We start from the raw sequence: 17182 nt of genomic DNA on the forward strand, positions 1-17182 counted from the left end.
CCAGGGAACCTTCACTATGTGAAGAAGCACAGGCTAGTCTAATGGAAGACGAGATATCATTTGGAAAAGAGACATCCCAGATGGGCCCAATCTACGCAAGGATGTTAATCACTAGACATGTGAGTCACACCAGCCTAGACCATCCAGCCCCATCCCACCCACCAGCTAACTGCAGAGATCAACAAAGCCAGCCCAGACCAGGAGAACCCCCTAATCAACCATCAGAAGTATGAGAAATAATAAATGTGATTTGTCATGGAGCAAAAGCTAATTTACATATCAACTAGAGCTTAGTCTCCGAAAATCTATAATTCTGTATTTTTCCTAAAATGGACTGGGTTCACTCCCTACCCCATCTATAATTATACATTAACCCCCAAATTTAGATTCATTTTCCAACTTTCTATGAGAAATCTCCTTTTAAAAGTCCCATGAGCACATCGAAGTGAATGTCTCTAAAATTAAGCTCATTATTTGCCCCTGGTACTTGAGCTTAGATTCCCTTAACTCTTTGAGGGCACTATCATTCACCTCATTACTCAAACTAGAAACTTGTTCTCAAATCCCCCCAAAAACAATTACTTCAAAGACTTTTACTTACTCGAGACAAAAAGAGGGTGAGAGAGAGAGAAGAAGAAGCAGGAGGAAGGGGCAGAGGGAGAGGGAGAAGCAGGCTCCCACAGGGAACCTGATGTGGAGCTCAATCCCAGGACCCTGTGGTCGTAACCTGACCGAAGGTAGGTGCTTAACCAACTGAGCCACCCAGGAGCCCTCAAATCCAAAATAAGGTTTTCAAAAACCCTGTCAACCTGTGTAAATGTCAGCGTCATATACCCCTCTACCTTATCTCATTCTGAACTTTCCCAACATGCACTAGGCTGTGCCAAGTCTGGGCTTTTGAGACATGTTTAGTTCATAGATACTCTCCTTAGCAGCTTTCGTTTTCCTGATAAACAACTCTTGCCTTTCCTCAGATTTTGCTCAAATGCAACCTCTTTGAAGCCTTCTGGAACTACTAAAAACTTATGTCAGCGTTGGTGCTCCTAAAGCAGTTTGAATGTCTAGTAAGCCCTCAGTCAACACTGGCAGATTTGTTTGTTATTGATGCTTTTTGAGAGAGAGAAATTAAGACTAAATGAATTTGTGATTACTTTTTTAAAAGTAAAAGCTATGCGGGCACCGAGGGGACTCAGTCAGTTATGCGTCTACCTTTGGCTCAGGTAGTGATCCCAGAGTCCTGGGATCAAGCCCCATATCAAGCTCCCTGTTCGCTGTTTTTCTCTCAAATAAATAAAATCTTAAAAAAAAAAATAAAGTAAAAACTACATGGGCCCCTTGCTAATGACTTTCCTTTTTATTCCACAGTGGTAAAGACTAGCAAAAAGAAACCTAAATATAGGTGGGTGGAGAGGGCAATGAGTTTATTTCCTAATAAAGAGCAAATAAAGAGAATGAACGGCAAAAATATAGAGTAAAACAGAGAACACAAGAATTAGAGAAAGAAACAAGCTGAGACAAAAAGGTCAAGGCAAAGTTCTTTGGCAGTTGCTTGTTTTTTTACTTCCTTGAAATGACTCTTTTCTTGGGAAAATGCCTCCTTGTCCTATTCATTGAGTAACATGAGGTGTAAGAGTAGTTCTGATGATGCGAGCTGAACCCGACTGTTGCTCTCCGCTGGGTATATGGCTGATCAGGTAGGCCATGAAAAAACACCTTGCTTTAGAGGACACTGTTTCCCTGCTCTCATCAGAATGAAATCAGTGAAGCAACAGGAAAGAAGACTCTGGAGTCCCTGGCATTTGGCCAACAAAGCTAAAAGACAGCCTAGGGCCATATTTTATTTCATGGTACTGATGCCTCTGTTCTCGTATCTCACCTCTCAGGAGAACAGAGAGAATCCCCCATGTGAAAGAATCCAGGAGTGTGAAGAAAATGATATGAAGAAAATTAACCTCATCGGGAAGCTAACAGTTGTCAGGGACCACCCCTTTCAGAGTTCATGCGAGCCCAGAAAGGATGCACTATGGACTGTATCCTTTCTCTCATTTCCCACCTGAATATAAAGAAATGATCTGAGGGCTTGAACATTTTTCCAGATTCACAGGGAGGTGGGAGAGGGAGATCTCAGTGGACCCAGTGCTGCCGGTCACCACTCTACCCACACAGTCACAATGACAACTGCCATCACCGAGAGCAGGCACATGAAGGTAGAAAGGCAGAACGGCTGTCCCTCAACATCAGTAGTGTGTAGGGTTCTTCCAACCTGGCATATCTCAAGAAAACTCATGGAGTGATCAAAATGGTGGTACACACCCACATAAATACTTTAATTTCATCTAGATACCTTTTCTTCATTTGCTGCCATCAAAGATTCCATAGCCTTTTTCATTTTTTGCACTTCAATATCTGAAAATATCACAAGAACACGTCAGAAGTCAGTTTTGTTAAGGTGTGTGACAATAACAAGGGGCTGACTCTTCAGACTGAAGTGTTTTAATGAAATGTTTACCGTCCATATCCTCTTTTGGGGAAAATCTGAAAAATGAACACCTTCCATGTCGCCTGAATAGTTATCACTCCAGAAAGCAAACAATATGGGTCAGAGCTAACTACCCTCTCTCGAAGCAATAACAAAATCCTCACGAGAACACGGAAGGTGAAATTTCAGTGCTACAACCATGAAAACACAGCTTTTCAATTAAAAAAAAAAAAAAAAGAAACAAGAAACCTAGAAAGCAGTGGGCGAAAGCGATGGACGGTGTACACAATGACATAAGCAGAGGACAGGATACTCAGTTTTAACCAAGATGGAGGCATGAATGGCAAGAGCCTGATGGAATGTGGCATCAATAGCAGTCATGCTATGAAGGTGGTTGTAGGTTCCATACAGAAGGATAAGTACTTTGCTTCATCTATAAACATCATTTCTGACACTATTTTAAAAGGTAAATGTGATTTTCCTTAAAATTTGACAGTCAAATACAAAAGCACATTACTTTAATAATAAAAGAACCAATATTTTAAGATGAAATGTCAACCTAAAACGAAATCACAAATTTTAAAAAATTCAAACAGAAAAAAAAATTGAGCTAAGGTTACCTGCTTCTGAGAAAAACAAACAAACAAACTACTACTTAAGGTAAGTTTTAAAATGCATCATTCATCACTGATACAACACTTTCAATATGAAGGTATATTCTGTAGAAATTGCCTTTTTTTTTTTTTTTTTTTTTTGATGCCCAATTCTCTGGGTGTAAGAATTCAACATCTGGAGGAAAGAGTCTATTAATTAATGATTTATCTCGATGATGCATTAGATAATCTGGGTTCTGTTAATCGGCCTGGGTACAATCTCTTGTCTAACACCAACAGGGTATGTTTAGTTCCTAATGTAGATCTCAGGAAGAAGTGGGCTACAAAACCTTGAAAAGTAATTTTCTCCTCAGATACTCTGTCTCCCGAACTACAAAAAAAATTCTTCCTCCCCTCTGTTACTCTGGGTGTTCTGCTATACCCTGTGGAGCAAAAGGGCTGAATCGGGGGGGGGGGAAATCAGCAAAATGACCTTTTACTCCTTGTTTTTACTGTTTGTTTATATACGCTCTATTTTGTGCACTCTGAAGAAATGGGGAGCTTATCGATGAAGCAACTTCACATCTTTGGTGAGATAAATGTTTTTAAAACACATGCAAAGAACAGTCCAAGTAGTACTTTTGGTGAATTTAAAGGCTGATGGAAAGACACCAAAAACCTTACTTTTGTCTTTGAGCTTCTTTTTAAGATTTTCATCTGTGTAGGAAAACCCATCGAATTGGAAGTTAGTATATACATTACAACAATAAATATTTTTAAAGTACTATTATTTAGTCTTTTGCCTAAGATAAAGAAGCTAACCCTATAAAAACTGAATATTAAACACTATTTTGTGGCTTTAGGAATGGTACTGCAATGCATGATGCTCTGTGTAAGGTTAGAAAGAGAATATAATTCATCCAAAGACCTAGATTTGAGTTTCTACCTCTGTCACTTCTTCTCTGTGAACCCTGATTTCCTGGCATATTAAAGTTAGGTCTGTGGAATACAAGCAGTCCTTATACTCTACGGGGTGAAAACACCATTAGTGATGTTTGGTTGTAACATTTCCATTACGGGTCAGCACATGGCTTTCCTGAATGTGCCCAGCACTTGGCTTAGGACACATGAACCTCACCACTCAAATTCAATGACTCTGACGTGGTCTACCTCCCGTTCAATGAGATGAGTCCACTGATCACGCAGTGAGATCTTATGCCAACATCAGATTGCTATGAAGTTTCTAAACATTGCTCCCGACTCTTGTGTTTATCGGGCTGTGTGTTGGCGATAAGCAGTTCATAGACCAGTGTCCGTCTTTGGGAACCACTACTCCAACACGTCCTCTAGCCCACAACATGATTCCATTTTATTCTTAAAACCCTAAAGGCATGACCTATCTGTGAACGTCCTTTAAAGACTACACAAATCTAGGGATGCCTTGCTGGTTCGTTCAGTCAGTATATAGTATGTGATTTTTGATCTCGGGGAGGTGAGTTCCAACCCCATGTTGAGTGTAGAGCTTCCTTAAAAAACAAAAAAACACAACGCCAGAATTCTATTATATGCCAAAATACACAAGGGGGGAAAAATCCTTCAATGGTTGATGAGTTAGCTTTCTGATCCATAGGGAATTACAACTACAGGGATATAAAGCCAGGGTATTCTAGAACCAAGAAAGACATTATAGGTAACCTAACTGAAGCCCTTCATTATTCAGACAGTGAGGTTACCGATGCTCACATAAAAATGTACTAAAGCTACACTCAATGGAATTTTTAGTTTCAAGAGTCAGAAGTTGCTTTGTAGTTTGCATGCCACAGTGATTTATAATAGCAAAGAAAGGTTAAATCAAACCTAGTGTTGTCAGGTATTCTGTGCATTTATATTTCCAAATATAACATAAAAAACACATTTCATTCAAGTTATTTTCTATCACATATAACGTGTATTAAAAATGACAGTCCATACAATATTCAAGACAAACTTCCTCAGTTATGAGAAAAATTTTTGATAAATTCACACACGTTTTCAAAAAAGAGGATTATTTTTGCTTTCTAGCAGGTTGAGGGCTCAGTCCACCATAAGAAATTTTCCTTGATCTTCCAAAGATGCAAAGTCCTTTCCTCTCTTCTCTCAAAAGTGTAAGGAACGGTTTCTAAATCTCTTAGTTCATGCTGTTTCAAGTTCAGTTCAGAGGGAGATTAAACCTGGGACATGATAATGTTCCCTTTTAATGCTTTCTATCACTTCCTTGTACTGCCATCAGAACAAGAACTGTCTCAACAGAATTCACAACTTAGTAATGCATAATAAACACCGCATGAAGTACAGAGTTGCTCTCCTCCAGCTGCGGAAGAGGAAGCTACTAGATCCCCAGGCACAGGGAAGAGTTTCGGAGGAGGCCCTGCTGTCCTGGCCTCAGCTGGTTTCCGCTACCCTTCTCCTTTCTCTGAAAGGACTCACCACTGACACGGGGTTCTTTTGCAGGTGTGGGGAGGAAGGGAGGGCTGCACAGGGAGGTTTCTAAGAAAGTAAGAGAACAAATGTCAAATGTATGTGCCCACCTCGATCGAGAATTTCCACCCCTTCTCCTTTCATCTTGCACACCAGTTTTTCCTGTAGCCTTTTTACTTCAGATTCCTTCTCTTCCAGCTGTTCTTTTAAAGATGCCAGTTCGTCCTACAAATGATAAGCTCGTTTTACAACAGGGAATTATGACTAAAGGAGAATATTCAGGGAGCATGTTAACTCTTAAGTCAATAATGAGTTTTTGGGAATGAAACAAAAACGATAGGAATCTAGATGCAGACTTCAGAAACCAGACAGTGGCAAGAGGAAGCAGGAAGCAAGACAATTAATGAAGGTCAATGTCTAATAATTCTGGAATAAGTGTTTCAAGTTTCTGTGTGACCAAATTAAAACAAAATGCTTTAAAGTGTAATTAGGACCTGAGTAGCCTAAGTTTTAAAGCTTATGTTAAACAAACAAAAAAAACCCTCCCCCAGTTAATCCAGGATGATAATCAAATTAGACCCCGAGTGTCATAAAAGCAAAATAAAATGCAAATTGGAAAATATATATCAAGACTTGACTGAGATTTATTTAGTATTTCAAGATGGCATTCATGTTCCCTGAGCATGAACAAGGCAGAGCTTAATTGATGGGTAAGGTAGCAAGTGATGAACAATGTTAGCCAAATCATGGGACTAACTAATTCATCTTCATCACCAAAATAAAAGGACAGAGTCTCCCACAACAATGGAAAAAAGATTTAACAGATTTTAAATCCCCCCCCCTTCTTGTCTACTATGTAGCTATTAAAGATTCCAAGTCCAATATTCTATTTACTAATGTTAAATTTTCAGTTTAATTTTGGTGAAGAATTAGCTTTAGCAAACTGAAATTTTGCTGGCTGTATTTTAGCACAGAAAATAAAGCTCTGCAGTGCTAATAAGTGTATTTTTATAACTGATAAACATTTTATTTTCAGTCTCTTAAGGTAGGTATTGTGTTTAGTATTATGAGAAGATCTCCAAAGACGCAAGAAAGCTGGCCCTATACTTTTTACTTATGATAGGCATGGATCCCAAGTACAAGGAATTTTCAGTAGCACTGGCAAAAAGCTTCTTTACAGCAGTAATTTCAACTCACTGTCATGATACAGTTAACCTGTAAGAAAGTCCCAAAGGAAGGGACGCCTGGGTGGCTCAGTTGGTTAAGCAGCTGCCTTCGGCTCAGGTCATGATCCCGGCGTCCTGGGATCGAGTCCCACATCGGGCTCCTTGCTCCACGGGGAGCCTGCTTCTCCCTCTGACTCTGCCTGCCACTCTGTCTGCCTGTGCTCGCTCTCTCTCTCTGACTAAATAAATTAAAAAAAAAAAAAATATTTAAGAAAGTCCCAAAGGAAGAAGCAGTCTGAGGCAAAATGGATATCTTTTTCCAGGTGCATTTTTACAACTATTTTACCAAGCTTGGATCTCAGGTACTCTAAGAGAATGAGATCAAATTTCTAAATGAATATTTTTATTTTGCCCATTTATTATTTTTCATTAATTATTTCATATGTTTCTGAAAACAACATCAGGGATCGCACTGGCCCTTCCATCAGCTTTTTTAAATGTATTTTTAAAAAAACAGATGACACACACACGATGAATGCACATGCTACTAAAAAACACTATCACGGCAAAACAGCGCAAGCCAGAAAGCAAACAGGCCCAGGACCCCATTACCCAAAGTCTACTACACCTTCAGTGACTCCCATTTTTGTTCCATCCGCTGCTTTTCATACTGCATCTGACCCACCTTGATTTTCATGCTAGAAAGTTTGGCCATTAAAGACTGGTAGAGAGACAGAGGTGTGAAAGAAACCACAGATAGAAAAAGACAAGCCTAAATATCCAAGAAAATAGTATCGGTTTATAAAGGAGGTTAGGTTAACTAACAGAAATAACAGGTTATGTTTCACTAGATTAGTTAAAGCCCCAAGTTTTAAAAATTCAGAATAGTGGTGTTCAAATTCAAGAAAGTCTCCAGCTTGGGGGGAAATTTCATTCACTTGTAAGATAACTTCTTTATCATCTATTGAGTTGAGAACTTGTATTATGGATCATAGGTAAGTGAGTCAGGCTGTTTACAAATTTTTGCCATTGAGAAAGCTTACCTTGGTTGATTTCAGCTTTTTTTCATACTGAAGTCTTTCATTGTCCATTTCACTGACTCTTAACCTCAAATCATTGATCTCTTGCATTAGCCCCTGTCAAAGGAGGAACAATGAAACATATCAGGAAAGCAACAACACACCTATGTAGGCCAAAATAGCAGCTTGGAAACCTCGTCAACAAGCCCCTGGGTTCAGGTTGTAGGAATTGGATCAGACAAATGGAAATAAATGTATCTCCCTGAGGCCCAAAGCATCTTTCTAGTTAAAACACTATTTTAAATTCTCCATGCATCTGGCCCACAATCATGAGATTATGGAAATCAAAGGTAATTCTTTAAAAATTAAATTCAAATAATTAACATATAATGTATCATTAGTTTCAGAGGTAGAGGTCAGTGATTCATTAGTCTTATATAACACCCAGTCTCTTCACATCACTGCTCTCCTTAATGCCCATCCCCGTTACCCCATCCCCCCACCCCCCACCCCTCCAGCAACCCTCAGTTTGTCTCCTATGCTTAAGAGTTAAAAGGTGACTTTCAATTTTGATTAACAAAGGTAGCCAATCGCATACATCAATCATCAGCTATTTCTGGACTAAAAATCACCATATAGATTCCAACTTTAAAAATTAACTAGAAAAATTTTCTTTAGTAAAGCCATTACTTTTAGGGCCTTTTCAGTGATCTGTGGATTATTTATAAAAATATTTTTACAATTTCTTCCTTTGTCTAACAAAACTATAGATTGTTCATCAACCCAGTCTGGGAGAATGGAATGGAATTTAAATCCTTTTATTGTTTTTTTTGAAATGTAAACCTTTTAAACCAAGGATTCTCAGCTTGAGGGTGGATGAGGGCCCTGTAATTTACAAATACATTGTCATAACATGAATGTTACATTTGGAACAGAAAAAAGAAAATAATCCTAAGGTTTTCATAATACAAATACAGCCAGAAGCTTTTCTCTTTCACATTAAAAAAACAAAACAAAACAAAAACTAATTTGCTTGTAAAACTTGTCTAAGTGTTCTAAGAAACAGTAACATATTTTTGTCTAGAGCCCAGACAGTAGGAAAAGGGAATCAGAATGCCACACAATACCAACTTCAAATACTGTGGAAAGGATTTCTTTTTTGATTACAAACCATCAAGACTCCACCAATGCTTAACATGTTTTTATTCCTCATTTTACAAGTCCTCTACTCCTGAGCCACAAATAAACAGATGACAGAACTATACAAAAATGCCATAAAAAAGAAGCAATACCATAAGAAATAAAACTTTCTTACTAAACTTCTATGAGTAATGATTCACACATGGGGAGAGGGATGCCTTTCCTAAATTACTTAACAGTACTATATAATAATTACTCATTAGTTATTATTATAATTATTTTTTCTTTTTTTTGTTGTTCCTAAAGAGGGGGGAAGAAGGAGAGACGTTTCAAGCAGACTCCCGCTAAGCATGGAGTCCTAGGCAAGGCTCAATGAGATTCTGACCTGAGCCAAAATTCAAGTCAGAGGTTTAACTGACAGGGCCACCTAGGTGCCCCTAGTACAGTTGTTATTAGTACAGTACCTCAGTAAGGGAACAGCTGTTTCCTCCTTTCACGAATGAGGTCAGGAACTGTTTGACATCATTTAATAACATTTTAGCTGTGATTCCTTATCTACAGGTTCGGAATTCAAGTCTAAGGAAAAAGTCAGTTTCTCCCATTTATTTATCCCCCATTTATTAATCATTCTTGCATACTAGAATTCTTAGTGACCTTCCTTCATCTCCTGGTCTTTTTAATATATATCTTGCCACTTTTTCATGGCTAGCAGCTTTGAATTCCTATTTGGTATTGTCTTATTTTAACTCTTCTTTTAGAAACAGTGACAACTTGCAAAAAGAAGTAACTAAAAAAACCACAATTATAAATTGAGATAATTTCTCTGTTAAAAAACAAACAAAAAAACCCTACCCAAATTTCCTTCTGGCAACACTAAGTATGAATGTAAATCTCCAACCTGAAAGAAGTCCTGTTTTTCCACAGTCACTCAAGCTGGAAAATCTGGAAATAGCTCAATATAAGACTTTAAAATAATGGAATTCAAATTATTTCCAATTCAGTTCTTTATAAAAAGAAAACCCCTGTTACTAGTCCCTTTTCCCTCTCCGAGAAACTTCAGGCTCCGCAGAAACGTCATTTCTGGCATCTGTACTCTTACCAGAAGGGGGCACTGTTGAATAGTGTTAAGCATCTCCTATCAGCCATTCCAGGCAAGTCTTCAAAATTCCAGGATTTCAAGACTTTTACCCTTAATCTTTCAGAAGTGCCTGTATTTCTTCCCCACTCCAATATTTTCTTAGAAATTAATCTCCAAATAATCTAAAATTCTAAGACAAAGTTAAGGAATTTTGGATTCATGAAACAGCCAGGGAAATTTTTGTTTGTTTTTAAAGGAGGCTCCAGACCCAATATGGGGCTTGCACACTCTACTGACTGAGCCAGCCAGGCGCCCCCACCAAACATTTTATTAAGGGAACAAAAATAGGAAAGAGCATATTCAATTCGGTTTTAATTTTGAGGACTATTTTATTTGTTGTTATATGTAATGAGGTTGATCAGATTATAGTTTATAATCTCTAGATATGCATGTGGTATTTTACCAATAGTGTTAAATATCTTAGAAAAAAATCAAGGATTGAGTTTACTGAAAGTCTGATGACAGGATCACTTTGTTTATGATTGAAAATGCATGAGTAATGAGTAAAGGAAGGAAGCACCAGGAAAAAAAAAAAAAAAAAGTTTTATTAAAAAAATGCAGACACGGCACCTGGGTGGCTCAATCGCTTACATCTCTGACTTGATCTTCGGCTCAGGGTTATGGGATCGAGCCCCACGACAGGCTCCTCACTCAGCACAAAGTCTCTTGAGATTCTCCCTCACCTTCTCCCCCTGCCCCTCCCCCCCGCTCACACGCTCTTTTTCTCTCAACTCAATAAAATCTTTTTTAAAAAAACGCAGACAAACTCAAGAGATGTGACTACTGCTCTGGAGTCTTACCAAAAAATCCTAACACATCCACTTCTATTTAGTCCCAATGCTTGGTTAACATCCCCGATCCAAATTAACCAGTCATGCAGGATGACTCCCCCTCAGCTTTATGGACACAAGGGAAAGGGCCAACTCTTGACCAGAACACTGCGACGTCTTTCCCTGCACCAGAGTAACCTCCATGCCACGCAGTCCATCTGTTGACTGAACTCTGTCATGTTATGCAGCAAGTGTGGAGTCAGGGAATGACAGAGAGGAAATAGAGGAAAATATCCAAATGGATTTTTTCAAGAAAGCACAAAAGGGACAATTTTAGAGAAACTGGATGACTTTCTCAGCTCTGTTCTAAGAGCCCCAGCCTCAATCAAGTGAGGAACATGCTCATATAGGTGACTGACAAAGAACTTTTGAAGATTGAACGTGAACTAAGTTGGGGATTTCCTTTTGCTGTTGAGGAAGTAACACATACGCCAAGACCTTCCATTACAGTTCCATTTTGGCAGAAAATTGAATTTGGAAAATAGCAATGGAGTAAATCTCACTAAAGCCAGTCTATGCGGGACTTGCCCACAGCTAGTAACATACCTAAGGGACCCCGTTATCATGATGGTACAGAGTTGGCTTCAAAGAAACGTGTGCAAAGAAAACAGAGGGGGAAGAATACTTAAATGAGTTCTCCTCTCCGCTTCTTGGGACGCAGTTTCTAATGCAGTATGACAACTTTCCATACTCCAACCGAGGAAACAAAAGAGAGAGAAAGGAAGAGATTCCCTGGGAGATAAGGGAGTCCTGCAGATCTTCAAATTTTTTCCAAATAAACAGATTTCAAACGGATATGCTCTCTTTTCCCAACAACAAATAATAAGCAAATAAAAGACCCAGATTAACAATAAAACAGCCCAAAGAACAAAACATGTTTAACCACAAAAATGGGTACTTCAAGTTGTAGAATCTATCCCAAATTTCACAAAAGTATACTGAGCTTTATTTAATTGGTATGATTTATGTGTGGAAGAGACCAAAAGTAGAAGGCCAAACTGAATAAACTCTAAAAATCTGATTTTTATGATTATATAATAAAAGCATGTTCTCTGTACATATTTTCAAACCTACTTATTATATAGAAAATAATCAGTAAAATGTAAAAATGGCTATTAGTAAAGTGATACACTTAAACCCATTATTTCCATAATGAAGAAAACCACTACAGATGGACAGGAGGACGGACAGGAGGACAGACAGGCAGACGAACAGAGAGAAGCTCCAAATGTCACAAAGTGAAAAGTTCTTTCTAAAGACTAATGAAAGCATTAAAATTTCATATCAAAAGTCTCACAATTTAAAAAAAGGTATGAACAACAAAAAGTCTCACAATAAATATTGCCATGAGCATTTAGTGATTAAAAAGTCAATGTAAAAAAAGCCAATGTAATTAAAGATTATTCCTAAAAAGGAGCACGGATGAACGAGAGCACGTAGCCATTAACTACCTCCCCCTCACGCCTACAAGGAATTTCAACTTGCTCTGGAAATATGTGTATGACATATACAGACGCACACGCATATGTATGTTAAGGGGGAGGGTATCACTTACCTCCGTGTCTCTGAACCTGTCTTCATAATCCAATCTATCCTTCTCCACAGCGGTCAGTTTAAGCTTCAAGTTAGATATTTCAGCCATCAGATCCAACTTCTGAGTTTCTAGGGATGTCCTACTCAGAAGCTCCTATTGGAATTTAAGAGATACACTCAAAACTTGTTTTATTACAAATCACCACATATGATTGTGTCTTACCCTGCAAAGCAGTAACTATCAAGTCGGGAATGTGGTAAAGATTAATCACTAAACAGATAAAATTTGAAAATATTATCTGCTTCTGTGAACCTTCATGGAGCAGAACTAAGTGTGCGCTTACTTCCTGGGGAGACGTACATGCTCTAGATATGCAGAAATCTTAACTGCTTCAAAGCCTGATGAGAACACTGATGCTGACAGGGTCGCTCTGTGTTAGGCACTGTTCTGATGTGGTTCGATCCTCAAAACAACTTTCTAAAGCAGAAACTCCTACTAAAGATAACTCAGGAATTATCTGTGTTCAACAAATGAGGAAGGTGAGGAACAGAGAGACTGAAAACCTGCCAAAGGTCATACAGCAAGGATGTGGCAGAGCAAGGACTCAAACTGAAACAGTCTCCCTCCAGTACGTACCCTACCCGCTATATTATAGGCCCTCTCGTCTACGAGCACTGTGTGTGTGTGTGTGTGTGTGTGTGTGTGTGGTGTATTACAAGTTTGGGTTTGTTTTCTTTTCCCCATAAAAGTCATATATGGTACGTATCTTTTTTCTTAATCATAAAATATATGCTCATATCTGGGGGTTAGGAAACCATATGCAAATTTAAAGAAGAACATTAAAACTACCTATAATCCTATCAGTATTTTATTCCAGATTCAAATTACATGAACGCTTTCTATGTTATGCATGTGTTTTAAGACCCTGTTACCCTCGGTTTTTGCTTAAACTATGCCAGTCTCGGTGAATCATGAACTTCAATGCTGCGTCCGAGGGGACACAACAAACAAGTGCAGAACTTCAAACAGGCGAACAAGAAAACCCCACCTCAGTGACGGCTTCTGAACATACCTGCTGCAGCATTTCCTCTGTGGCATTCAGCTTCTCCCGGTGCTCTTCAAGACAAAATTCCAAATCTCGAATCTTCTCCCCCTGAGCATCCACGTGGTCTGTTAACACACTTACCTGTATATAGAGCAAAATACTGCAATAGATTAGGAAGGATTTGGGTCCCACTACAAACTTTATTTCTCTAAATAGAACAAAAACTGGAATGATGTCACTACCCATTTGTTGTAAGGGGGAAAAAAAAACTGTCAATAAGACAGCAGTCCTTTACAATCCTATCTAAGTGATGCTTCTTGACCTGCAGACTCCCAATTTTTAAGGAGGTTACGGCTGATTGGGGATATGCAATACCTTGTAGTTATAGGTTAACTTCATTTCAACCATTTTATGCGAGAGGGTATGTGCATAGATCATCATTTTGGGGAGGTTGGAATGGGAGTGGGAGGTAGTATTAGAGACTAAGAGAGTTATGTTTGAAAGAGAAGCTGTCAAGGACTACACGTGAGTCTTTCCCCACGATCACCAATCCCATAAATACACTGCAATTTACTTAACTCAAAATACCAAAATAAAAATGTTTGTCGTGCATTTAAAACATTAAGAAGAAGAAAACTCAAATTTAGCCACTAAACCAGAGTCCGCTACTCACTTCTGTTCTGTTCAGCTCACAGGATCATTTTTAAAATTGAAATTAAATAGATTCAGATTCAAAAACATTCAGGTTTATGAAAATCTGTGGTATAAAATTGCAATTTATGCTGTAAATTAAAAACACCAGATCAACTAAGATGACAGATCAGATCAGAAAGTCAGCTTAGATGACACTGTGGCTGTCATCAGAGGAGCCGAGGCTGCTCACTCTAGACCGGGGAGGCACACCTTGGTGCTACCACAGTCCTCACCACTCCCTATTGTGTGTACGTACTTATTTCTATCAGCACTTATTTCTATCAGCAATCCGGCTCCCAAGCATCTGAATATGCCATCCCAATTTAAAATGGTCTTTGTAAATATGTTGTGGAGGAAGAATAGCATTGTTAAAAATCACTTGCCTGAAGAACGAGAGATTCGTTATCATTCTCTAAACGTGCTAGCCTTTCTTGATACACCTCTCCATTTCCATTTGTCTGAAAAGATGAAGGAGTATGTGTAAGGCTTGACTCTCTTTAAAACTGAAACGACTGTGAGCAAATAAAATGGCATACATTCTTAATCCAAGGAACCTGAATAGAATTCAGCCAGCTGCTGCCACCACTGCTAGAAAACACGAGTCTAAAACTTGGTCCATTTGCCTCAAAATAGGTAAAATGGGCATGGTAGGCATGTTATCACCAAACCAGACAAGTTCCCATCAAGCAGAAAAATCATGACCTAAAAGGAACAGTGGTTACTAACATGCTCGCAGGGACGCATAGCTGGGTCATACGAAGTTTCGCGAGTGTGTGGGCAGGCAGAAATTACTTATGCCGCCTGAATGATCTGTGCTATTTCTGGGTGGGGGCACTGGGAATGTCCTGGGCTGCCCTTATGTGCCTCCCCTCTCCTCCCAAGTTGCAAACCCAGAACTGCAAATGCCTGTCTTTACAGAGGAGGCCTTGGGGGCAGCTCGTATCAGCTTCCTCCCTGTTACTCAGGACCAAATCTCAGGGCAAGCCTTCCCTTTGTCTTTGAAGCCTTTCTTCCTTCCCCTGAAAGCTTAGGAAGCAGTCCACAACTACTTCCCCCAACCGTCCCCATCCACACCTTACCAGGAACTTTATTAGCTCCCATTCTGACTTCACTCTTTGTGACTTTGCTCAACTCTATTAGGTTACGCCAAGCTCCTGCAGAGCCTGGAAACAGATATCATCCTGCAACCACAGCACTGGCCTGGGGCTCTGCTTAGATTCGTGCTCACTTTCTTCACCTCCCTCCAGCCCCGCACGTTTTTATCAGATTCGGACATGTGTGTGCATGGTGTAAATGCTGAAGGAAACACCGATTGGGAAAGCGAGTCACATTTTTCTTTTTCTCAGCTGTCTCATATATAAAAGCCATTAAGGAGATACACAAAAAGGCTCACGGAGAGCACACAATATAAAAACATCATTTTGAAATACAGCAGTATATCTGATATGTCCCTTGTTATCTCCTGTAAGTAGCTCATAATCATATGACCGGTAATCCCAATAGAATTTCCTGATTCCTCATTCAACTACAACAGAAACAAAAGCCACTGGAGCTCAAATTAGTTAGATAGGGCCATCCAGAGGTCAATGAAGAAAGCAAATAACTTCAGGGGCGCCTGGCAGGCTCAGTTGGTTAAGCATCTGCCTTCAGCTCAGGTCATGATCCCAGGGTCCTGGGATGGAGTCCTACATCAGGCTCCCTGCTCAGCAGGGAGTCCGCTTCTGCCTCTCCTCCCTGTGCATGCTCTCTCATTTTTTCTCTCTCTGAAATAAATAAAATCTTAAAAAAAAAAAAAAAGAGCAAATAACCTTATCGTCCAAGAACACAGCAGATGTGACATCTATTATTTTCCAGAATTAACTGGTATTCTTACACTACCTTTCCAAATAATGCAGTTTTCCATATAAATTCTGGAAGTAATAAAAGGCATGTGTTGAGCGCACGCACACACACATGTACATGCAAATGCTAACAAAAAAGGAAATTGCAGCATGTTGCTTCTAAAAACTTAGATGCACTGGATACATTGCCCATGAGGCCACAAAAGAATCAGAAGCTAATTGAGGAAGGCTGCAACATGTATTTAGAGTGGATAAAGTTTGTTAACATCAGCTTGACCACATACCTGCCCTATAACCATTGCATAATTCTGGTCATATTGTAAACCGAAGAATCCAAATACATTACAAGTTGTGGCCTAAAAGACTTCCAACCCCAGGGACTGCCATGAAAATGAAATTTACATAATTTCTTAAGGACAGTTTTTTGGAACAGAGCCAGGATGTATGATACACGTTCTCAATCTGAAGCAGTACTCAGACTGGCCTTCTACAGCTTTGAATTCCTCATTCTGATGATGAATGTTAGCAGGCATCTGCTTTTAAAACCCCACGTGCTTTTATAAACAGATACATTTCATGAGGTAGAAAAAAAGGTTTCTGTTCACTGAGGATAAAAAGTAAAAGTTGTTATTTCTTCCGATGGAAAGATTAGAAATGCTGCTATAGCAAGTTCTAGAAGGGTTTCACGAAGCTACTGCATTTGAAATGGAAATCAGATGTTCCAAAATCAGTATCACAAAACGATCTTAGAATCAAAATACTAAAAACTGACTCACTATGAGCATACATACCCACACTTCTCGAGACTAGTGATATTTACAAGAGTTCATAATGCTCAAGGAGTTCTTTTTTTAAAAGACCACAGGTCACCACAGCAAAACAAAGCCAAAGTTAAGAATCACCAATGGAGTAGTTAAATACTTTTCAAGGAGTGCACTGACCTAGTCAAGCAGGTGAAAGTCTAGTCTCTTCACACATTTATTTCTATTTCTGCCAATTCTGTTACCTTGGACTTAAGAATCCTTGCAGGAGGTAAATTCCATTAGGCAAATACCTTACCACCTCTGTTTTTCCTCCATCTCCCAAGCTTTACCAACCTGACCACTCAAAACCTCCCCACGTGGCATGCACTCTCGAATTCTATTCCTTTGGCGCGGGCCGTATTTCCCACCCTTTCCTCAACTTTCCTCGCTCTGTAAAGTCCAGCTCAACCTGGGCTTGGCCTGTGAAGTGTTCCTTGAGTTACC

At 39.2% G+C, this 17182-nt stretch overlaps 1 protein-coding gene across 1 annotated transcript in view; it reads right to left on the minus strand.

Moving 5' to 3' along the window:
* LOC309868518 (liprin-beta-1-like) overlaps positions 1 to 17182 on the minus strand; it is a gene marked incomplete at its 3' end in the record, with an annotated part of 68466 nt that overhangs the window by 35030 nt on the left and 16254 nt on the right. Inside the window, exons 4-10 of the mRNA XM_082738442.1 lie at positions 14478 to 14552; positions 13429 to 13542; positions 12378 to 12509; positions 7739 to 7831; positions 5640 to 5754; positions 3757 to 3789; positions 2345 to 2406 (exon numbers count right to left, since the gene is read on the minus strand). Of these exons, the coding sequence (XP_082594568.1) occupies positions 2345 to 2406; positions 3757 to 3789; positions 5640 to 5754; positions 7739 to 7831; positions 12378 to 12509; positions 13429 to 13542; positions 14478 to 14552 (624 nt within the window). The remainder of the gene's footprint in view (positions 1 to 2344; positions 2407 to 3756; positions 3790 to 5639; positions 5755 to 7738; positions 7832 to 12377; positions 12510 to 13428; positions 13543 to 14477; positions 14553 to 17182) is intronic.

This window comes from Mustela nivalis (assembly GCF_964662115.1).
Source record: "Mustela nivalis genome assembly, chromosome: 7".
In the NCBI taxonomy this organism is placed as follows: Eukaryota; Metazoa; Chordata; class Mammalia; order Carnivora; family Mustelidae; genus Mustela; species Mustela nivalis.